Source organism: Astatotilapia calliptera, chromosome 18 (genome assembly GCF_900246225.1).
Source record: "Astatotilapia calliptera chromosome 18, fAstCal1.2, whole genome shotgun sequence".
Taxonomy (NCBI): Eukaryota; Metazoa; Chordata; class Actinopteri; order Cichliformes; family Cichlidae; genus Astatotilapia; species Astatotilapia calliptera.
Window position 1 is genome coordinate 12,455,745 of NC_039319.1, and position 9,376 is coordinate 12,465,120.

Here is a 9,376-nt window from a genome sequence, read left to right on the forward strand (position 1 = left end):
AAGGCTCTGAATGCAGGGCCCTGAGGCATGACATAGATCCCACACCAAACTCTCCTGGAGGCTGACTGTGTTTTAGTCTTCCCTGAATGTGAATGTCACACCATATAATTGTTCTCTATTAGACAAACTCAGTCAATTAAAGCAAAGAAAATGATTTCAGTTTTGTGTTCCCTCACTATATTGTCCCCTCTCAATAAATACTCTTTCTGTTAGACCAAAAGTCCCCAGTCATGTTGATGTGTTGCCAAACTTAAAAACAAAGTCTCTTTTGAATACAGCACTGGCTTCACAGCAGTGAAAGTTTGCACGTAAATTTGTGAGCTTTGTTGTTCTTCAGCAGAAGGACATTTTCTCAAGCTCTAACTATAGTGCATATGTACATTGCACTATAGTTAGAGCAGTGTGTTCTCTTCCACATGTTTAACCCACAGCATGCTTGTGTGCACAGCTGCGGGAGCCCCAGCGTGACATGAACTGCACATAACAGCGGCTGTCACGCAATGCTGACAGATCATATTAATGTTGCTTCTGGTAAAGCTTCGTCAGAAGCAACATGCGGTACAAATTATAATTTTTTATTAGCTTATAATTTCTGGGCTGAATATATTTATTTGTGAGCAGTTTGAAGATGACGCTTACGCATTTGAAGAAGCGCATTTCTCTGCAATGAACAAAAGTAACGCTGTCACTCATGACATTAGAAGAAAAAGAGGCAAAAAAGCAGTCATGTTGGATTTCTTTTCTTATTGTTTATATTGTCGGAAATTCACTTTTGTAACTGTAAGATCTGCACAAAAGGCATCACAACAAATGCCTTTCAAAATAAAAGACACAATTCTTATAAAACAAGTCTACTGCTCAGCTTTTTAACACATTAAAAGCACTGAACACTCATGAGCTTGAGCACATTTCTGATGCGTCCTCAGATGTAAGCCAGTATTTCATGTGACCATGGCCACACATTACATCACCATCCAGCTCTGCAGTCAGTGCTGTATATAAACCCAGCTGTTTGTTTACTATGGCTCCTCATGCTGCCCTCAAGTGGCCAAAATATCAATCAGAGCAGGTTCAGGAATAGTATTGGCCCTAAATCTACCATAATTATCATCAAAGCAGGTAGTGTACAAAAAATAAAAAAATAAAATAAATAAAATAAGCAGGAATCTCTGCTCGGCTTCTGACATCAGTGTGAGTTCAACTGCAACTTTAGCAAAACTAGTGCCAATTATATTTCACAGTTAAAAACAGCAGTTTACCTTTTCAAATATTTCAATCTCATCTATTTTGGAAGAAGTCCAACTAAATTTGTCTTTCAGTTTTACAGGGAGCAAACAGTAAAAGCAAAGTGGCAGTCGAACAGAAAGCGAGCCTTTAATGCCGGTACTTCAGAATGAAGTCCAAAGGATAATCCAAAAGCCTGAACCAAGGAATAAAGTGAAAACGGGAACCACGGCAACACGCAGCTGAGACTGACAACATGACAAAGGACAAGAGGAAACTCCCACAACATGGTAAATGGACTGGTTCTGATACAGCGCTTTTCTAAAAAAATATATTTTAAAATACCTGGGCACTCACAGCACTTTATACAACATGGCTCATTCGCCCATTTATACAAGCACTTTCTTTCAATGCTTTTTCTATCTAAGTGCTTTCTAACATTCACTCTGCGATGAATGCACCCAAGAGCAACTTGGGGTTCAGTATAATGCCCAAGGATATAGGATAGGCATGCAGACGGGAGATTGTGTGGCTAAAGCTGTCAGCTACTAATCGGTAAGCTGGTGGTTCAGTATGTGGCTGCTCCAAGGTAATGAGCACAGGGGACAACAGGTCAAAGACACAGTGGGAACGAATTAGAGATGATGAGACAGTGTATGTTCAACTAGATCCACAGAGCAAGAGACAAAAGACCGCCAAAGAAAGGCAGGGAGTAACTAAACAGAAGACAGAATCACACATGTGACCTAGACATGGAAAGACAGAAGGAAACATGAAGGGAAAGAAGAAGAAAGAAAAAAACTATCACCATTTAAAGTGCAGGACTAATGGTAAAATTAATAAAGAGATTTAATTGCAGCAGGGAATATGAAATCTTAAACAGATGATGATAAATCCTTCTCTCATGTCAAGGTTCTGGGTCAGTTATGACCCAGTATTTTGAGTTTTCATGTTTTGGTTTGATTTTGTATTTTTTGGGTATCTTCTTGATCTATTTGATGATGATGTTCTATGTTCCAGCTTATTCTGGTTTATTTTTAGTTCTGCCCGTGTTAAGTCTGTGTTTCCTAGTCTGCATCCTTGTGTATTGTTTCCTGTTTTATTTTGAAGGATTGTGTCTTATATCAGTGTGTCCAGCTTTGCTCCTCCTGTCTCGTTAGCCACAATTTCTCCCAGCTGTGTCTCCCTCCTGTTACCCATTCCCTGATTACCACCCTGTATTAGCCCTGTGTTTTCCTCAACCCAGTGTCGTGTTGTACCCTCAGATCCTGCCTGTGTGTTCCTGCTTGGTTTCTGTGTTTGTTTCATGCCAGCAATAAAAGCTGTGGTTTTCAGTTACATTTCATCTCGGGAGTCCTGCATTTGGATCCACATTTCCACCTGCCCGCACACAGAGCCCTGACATCTCAACCCCCAAAAGAAATCATAAACCCACAAAACCCAAAACTGAGTCCAAGATGCTTGTTTTAACTACATGTGTAAAATATCATAAAATGTATTTTATTGATTTAAAGTTTATTTTTTGAATTTGAGCTTTAGCAACAACATTTTTACCATGCAGTTTTACAGTGTCAGGAACATGCTTCAATTCCCGCTGAACTATAAAACCCGTGTGTGGGTATGTGGGATAATAGGTGCTGAAGTCGGTCGGTGAGGTCGGTGTTTCCACAGAGGTGGTGAGTTTGTCTCCACCTTTAAGTGGCTGGTTAAGGTGCATGTGTTAGGATGAGTAAACAGTGAAAAGTGAAAAGGGAGAGAAAAACTTCAAGACAATCCAGTTTACTCAAGACAGAAAATAGAAACTGGATTATCCTCCACAGATTATCAGAACAAAAACTTTAAATCACGTGCACCCAATCAAATCCAGAACGTCCTGTCCCTTTGCAGTGTTTACATTCTGCATCTTTAATGCACCCTTTTGAAGCGTTCCCTCTCTGTCTTGCTGCTAGTTTGCCAGTGAGGCTGATTCTTTGCCTTGATCTTCTGACCAGTCGAGCTTATTGCCTTGATCCTGGGAAAACAGGCTTTGATGCATCTGAGTGCAGCTAACAAGTCATTCCTCTCTGAAGTGTATTAGCTGGAAATTGAGCCTTTTGATCTTTTCCTTTTTTTAAATTTAACCTTGTTGGTTGCCAGAACGCCGTGTCTGGGAGCCTTCCGTCATCAGATGTAACTGTCAGCTTTTGGTTTAAGCTATTTTGAATTTTAAACAGAATATTGCAGCATTTTAAATATTTAGATGTCAGGGTATAACCAGAGATACTCATGATAAACTCTTTTTGCTTTCGTCGTGTTTTAAGCATAAAGAAAAAGCCCTACCAAGTCCGCATAGATGCTTGTGTATATTAAAATCAATTGACTGGATTGGCAGAGGCTTGGCGCTCACTGTCAAGATGCCAAATTATTTACTTTATCAGCACATGTGAGAAAATTAATCCTTTTCAGAAAGTCAGAACAATAACAGCAATACTGTGGGCGATCGTGGCTCAAAGAGTAACCGGAAGGTTGCCAGTTCGAGCCCCAGCTCGGACAGTCTCGCTCGTTGTGTCCTTGGGCAAGACACTTCACCTGCCGCCTACTGGTGATGGTTAGAGGGGCCGATGGCGCGATATGGCAGCCTCGCTTCTGTCAGTCTCCCCCAGGGCAGCTGTGGCTACAACTGTGGCTTGCCTCCACCAGTGTGTGAATGTGAGAGTGAATGAATAGTGGAATTGTAAAGCGCTTTGAGGGCCCCGAAAAGCGCTATATAAATGCAATCCATTATTATTATTAATACCAGTTTTTTGGGTGTATGTGTATGTTTGATCTTTTGTTACAAAGACAAACTCAGAAGGATTTAAGTTTTTAAGTTGTTTGTCAATGTTACCAAGAAAATGCAAAAAGTACACGAGTTAATTTAAGCTGTCAAAACGCGTTCTAACAGATTTTAGCTCGACGGTCCACTCCTCCTTAGACGCTGCAGGCTACATGCTACATGCTTGTAGCCTGAACGGAAACCGTAAGAAAGCAAAAAAGATGGGAGTCGATATTCACAGACTTTTTCTATTGTTTTTTTCCCCCTTTTTAATTAGGGGTCTCCCTAATGATGACATCATCATGAGGTCATGCTTGAGGTCTAGTAGTTCCAACTTTTCCGTTTGAGCAAATCAGAACCAAGATACAGCCAAGATATTTTATAGATAAAATATGAAAGGAATTAGAGAAATAACATAAATAACAGAGAAATAACATAAATAACACCAAACTGATAATTCGGTAATCCATTCAGTACACTGAGATATTTCAGTTTAATCCAGGGATGTCAAACATAGGGGGAAAGAACCAATCCACCAAAGCGTGAAATCTGGCCCACCTGGAGGCTGTGAACAGAGGTGGGCACTTAATCTTCCCAAGGAGCCACATTAGAAACGGGGACTATTGTGCACCAGCTGCACCAGTGAGCATATAAAGAGATAAAATTAATATTAAAGTCAATGAAATGAAAATGATTCCAGGTTTTTATAAAGTAGGTGCACAAATGCAACATAAAAGGGGTCATTTTACCCCACTGCTGGTGGTTGCTAGGCAACATGATGATACTATATGTAATTCAGCTTTGGTGGAGAAGTTACTGTCATGAAATATAAAATCATTCAGTGCTTTTTGGAAGGTGTTGCAGGTGCATAGGTGCCCAAAACAGGTCATTTTAGCCCATTGTTAAGTGTTTGCTGGTGGGATGAACCCGTGTGTCAAGTGTGTCTGCTGAGTTCCTGCATGTACAAGGAATGAAAGGCAAAGATTTGGTTGAACAGCCGTCTCAGTAACAACAACATAAAACACCTCAGAGAGTAAAACTTGTTTGAATCAACAGAAAATTTTGGTCTTTTAGCAAGAGAATAAAAGCTGGAAATAAGCAACTTTTCTGTAATATTTCTTTTTTGTGTACTTCCTAAGAGCCGTGCTGATGGCAGTAGCATTTCTTAGTGCAGAAGAAATGAAGATGAATTACACTTGGGGTATTCATCATCAGTTTTATAAATAAATGGTTCATAAAATGCGTACTTGAATTTTTTAACACTAAAAGAAAAGGAATTTGCAGGTGTCTTTTTTTAGGGAATAGGTTCAGTGATCAGGCTCACTTAAGACCAAATCAGGCTAAATGTAACCCACAAAATCATTACAGTGATTTCGACACCCTTGGTGTAAACCATGAATGCTATTATATGCTGTTGGTGCTATAGAGAAACAGAGAGTCATTAAAGAGCAGGAAATGTAAATATGTAAACCATCGACCATTTGCGAGGCCATTCAGCAAATCTGAAGGTTTCAGTTCTGCCAGACAAGATATTATTAAATCAGATCAAATCTAATCATTTTGTACATTTTTTTCATATAAACACACATGAGTATAGCATGCTTGCATTTTGTGGATCAACACTTCTGTCTTAAAGTACTTGTGTGTCTGTGTACAAAATCATGTAACCTTGGAACTTGTCATTTAAAGCAATCCTCTGATAAAAAACAAAACAAAATATATACTTTTGTGTCCATCTGGGGCAGGAGGGCATCCAGATTATTTTATTACATTCATTACGTTTCTCCTGGTATGTCCCCCATGACTCCAATTTGCTAATAGCTTACTTCATGTCTGAAATAAAGCTGGCTCTAAACAAAGACGCCCATTGACGACACAGAACTGCAAAACCTCGCAGAGGACTACGTCTCCAACTCAAACAGCAGAGTCGATAAAGACAGAGCACATATCTGAACCACTGGAACACAGAGGTAAGAGAAATCTGTGGAGATACATGCGAAGGATTAAACTATAAATTAGTTAATATTAGATTATTTCTGCCAAGAAAAATGTTACCTGAGTTGATGTAGCAGTAATCTTGTTTGCGTTGGCCATGTTTCTTTTTGGTTTGTGTTACCTTACCTGCTTTTCTTTCATACTCTCTTTAGGTAATAAAGCCACATCTTTACCATGAAGCTACCTTTGGCTCTGGTGTTTGCACTCACCCTCCCCATCATCAGGGCTCAGGTTCCCCACTGGGGCCCGTGTCCAGAGCCTGCTGTTCAACCCGCCTTCAGCCTTAAACAGGTACCAGTGACGATGCAGACTGTGCAGAATATGCTGAACACATTAGGCGTGAATGTCGTGAGATACTTCTTCTCTCGCACAGTTTGAAAAGGAAAAAGCTGACACCACAAACATTATCAGAGATTTCTGTTTAAATATTTTCATATGTCAAAGATTTGCTGACTGTTTATGATACATTCTTATTAAGTAGCAAAATGTACATGTTTAGTAATTGCTGGCATTTGTGATATAGATCAGAATAGTGTGTGGTGGAAGCAGATAGGAGTGTTTGTCATCATATTTGTCTCTGTATCGTGTGGGCACCAAAAAGTCGAGGCTGGTAGACACATGCATATGGACATAATTAAATACAACTACTACTAATTATAATTACACCACAGTTAAACAAGAATTTATTAATATAAATATTGTTTTCATGTGAAAAAAATATAATTTAATTTATTAAAAGTACTTTTTATTTATATAGTTTATAATATATATATATATATATATATATATATATATATATTTTCAGCATTTCAGCATAATCTTTGTTGTAAGTCAACTCAGTACCCAAAGTATTGTGTAAGTAAAGCTTTTCAGTACCTTTAATAGCATAGAAATGTGCATACATTAGTACAATAACTGAATAAATGAAGACAGACTTTTTCCCAGAGGGGAAACTTGGCAAAACATTGTGTTTAATTACTTCCTCAGCTGGTGTAGAGTAGGTTTTTATAAAACACATACCGTATATCAGAGTATGTAGATTTATTCATAGTCTGCACTCACATTGCTCTGAGTTGTCTTTGAACCTGTGCGTGTTTCTGCCCTCACAGTTCATGGGGAGATGGTTTGAAATTGCCAAACTGCCAGCCCAGTTTGAGAAAGGCCGCTGCATTGAAACCAATTTCACTTTGACGACGAGCAACTCCATTCGAGTGGTCAGCTCTGAAATACTGTGAGTCCCATTGAATTTATCTGTGCAAACGTGGAGCCAGGAGGTAATGTCTGCATGTCGTGCAGCCGTTTTAGTCTAACATAAAGTTTGTCTGTGTGGAATAAAACAGAAAAGGAGAGATGAAGAAAATCGAAGGGATCGGGGTCGTAGAGGATATAAAGAATCCAGCCAAGCTGGGAATAAGTTATTCCTACGGTGAGCAACATCTGGTGACAACACTGAGAATGACTGGCTGTGTTATGAGTTGTTAAGAATGAAGTGGAAATGTAATGAGTTAATCAGCCTCTATAAGCCACATATTAGATATACGACTTTCTCTCAGTATGTGTTGCTTCAGGATAAAATACTGTGATACTTTTGTCTCTTCACTCTTACAACTTTTGTCTTGATCACAGTCCTTCCCTACTCCCCTTATTGGATCCTGTCTACTGACTACGTGAATTCGGCCTTGGTGTATTCATGCACTGACATCCTCAGGCTCTTCCACGTCGACTTCGCCTGGATCCTGGGGCGAACACGCACCCTGCCAGAATCCACCATCGAGAAAGCCAAAGAGATCTTTGCAAACAACAACATCGACGTGAGCAGGATGATCCCCAGCAGGCAGATGGGCTGTGAAAAAACGCTGTGAGCAGCGACACGGCAACACAAATTCAACACAGCATAATGTTGCTGTCGACAGAAGGGGGTAAATTATCCGAGTGTTTGTTTGCCTCGATGAATCTACGATTAATAATTTACGGTGATTGTTTCCAGCAGGATAAACTCAACTAGTTTCTCTGTTTTCTCCAGTTTTTACTTTGCACAACACCGACTGTGACAGTACAAGTTGAGAGGAATACTTTCCGTGTTAAGAGAAATGTTGTATTCGCTGCGAGCAGATGATTCTGAGTAATCTGAACACAAACTCAAAACATGAAGGATCTAATTAGTGTCAAAAAAAGTTAGTAAATCTCATTTCATGTGATCTTTACTGTGTTTTTAATGAAATCGTCAGCGTGCTGCACTGAAGCCTTCTATACACACAGAAACTGATTTGAAAGTTGAAAGGTGTCTTACTTTATCTGTAAAACGACGACAACTAAAGGTTACATATTTAAAATAGTGTCGATGTTTGAAGTTTACCATCTGTTTATGCTTTCTAAGTGTTTTAACATGTTCTGTATAAGCGTGCTGAAAGGCATTTTCAACTAAAAGCAGCAATAAAACCGCTATTATTTAGTAAAACATGAAATTCATTTCAATTCAATAAACCTTCAAAATGTCCAAGTTTTAAAGATTCCTATTGGCAGACATTGGAGGGTTTTTTCAGGCTAAACATGAGAATAAAGGCCTGGGAATTCAAAGTATTTGCATCAAGATGTTCTTAAAAGTTTTAAACCCTGGTGATTCAGGTGACCTTGAAAGGAGTTAAAGTATCTTCACAAGCACCACACTGCCTTACTTGAATGTTTTGTTTGTGCGTTCCACTGAGGTGGATTTTGCACTCTGAAAGGAAAAAGGTATTAGCTCTAACTAAAAAAGTAACACACTTAAAAAAAAATTAAGAGTAATTTGACCTTGGGAAGGTCGCATGAACATGTTCACAAATGTAAAAATCCCCCACCACATCCAGGTGTCCATTAAAAAGACTGAAGACTGTTGATTTTTGTGTGTTTGTCCTCATTTATCTTGGGTTTTGTGTGTTTCACTGAGGTGAGTTTTGCCCTCTTAAAAGAGATTCTAGCGAACTGAAAGGTAGGTAGAGTTTTTTGAAGTCAATACAAAATATAAAACGATTAATGATGCAATAGAAGGTGACTGATGTCTCGATCTGTAGCTGGTGTTACATATAATTAACAGGAGCAGGACATCTATCAATATACCTTATGTATACACACAAACACACACACACACACACACACACATATATATATATATATATATATATATATATATATATATATATATATATATATATATGTGTGCACTAGCCAGCCGCTTGAGGAGGTACACCAGAGAGATAGAAGGCAGGAGAATAAACAAGCTGTTCTCCACAGAACCAGCAAAGGTGTACTCTCAGTGGCAAGGGAACAATAAGAGAACAGCACCACCAAGGCTGGAGACGGAGCAATACTGGAAGAGCATATGGG

The 9,376-nt window shown here is 39.0% G+C and overlaps 1 protein-coding gene across 3 annotated transcripts; it reads left to right on the plus strand.

Moving 5' to 3' along the window:
• The first annotated feature begins 1,074 nt into the window (after positions 1 to 1,074).
• Positions 1,075 to 8,887, plus strand: apoda.1 (apolipoprotein Da, duplicate 1). 3 transcript variants are annotated; one of them, XM_026150959.1, is made up of 7 exons: positions 1,075 to 1,119; positions 1,320 to 1,514; positions 5,863 to 5,988; positions 6,166 to 6,304; positions 7,123 to 7,244; positions 7,354 to 7,439; positions 7,640 to 8,887. In XM_026150959.1, exons 4-7 carry the CDS (start codon positions 6,188 to 6,190, stop codon positions 7,873 to 7,875), a joined length of 561 nt encoding a protein of 186 aa, XP_026006744.1. In that variant the 5' UTR covers positions 1,075 to 1,119; positions 1,320 to 1,514; positions 5,863 to 5,988; positions 6,166 to 6,187; the 3' UTR covers positions 7,876 to 8,887. The 3 variants fall into 3 exon arrangements, with proteins under 3 accessions (XP_026006744.1, XP_026006743.1, XP_026006745.1); XM_026150958.1 differs by having other exon boundaries at positions 1,082 to 1,514; XM_026150960.1 differs by lacking the exons at positions 1,075 to 1,119; positions 1,320 to 1,514 and adding an exon at positions 2,773 to 2,900.
• Positions 8,888 to 9,376: the final 489 nt, after the last annotated feature.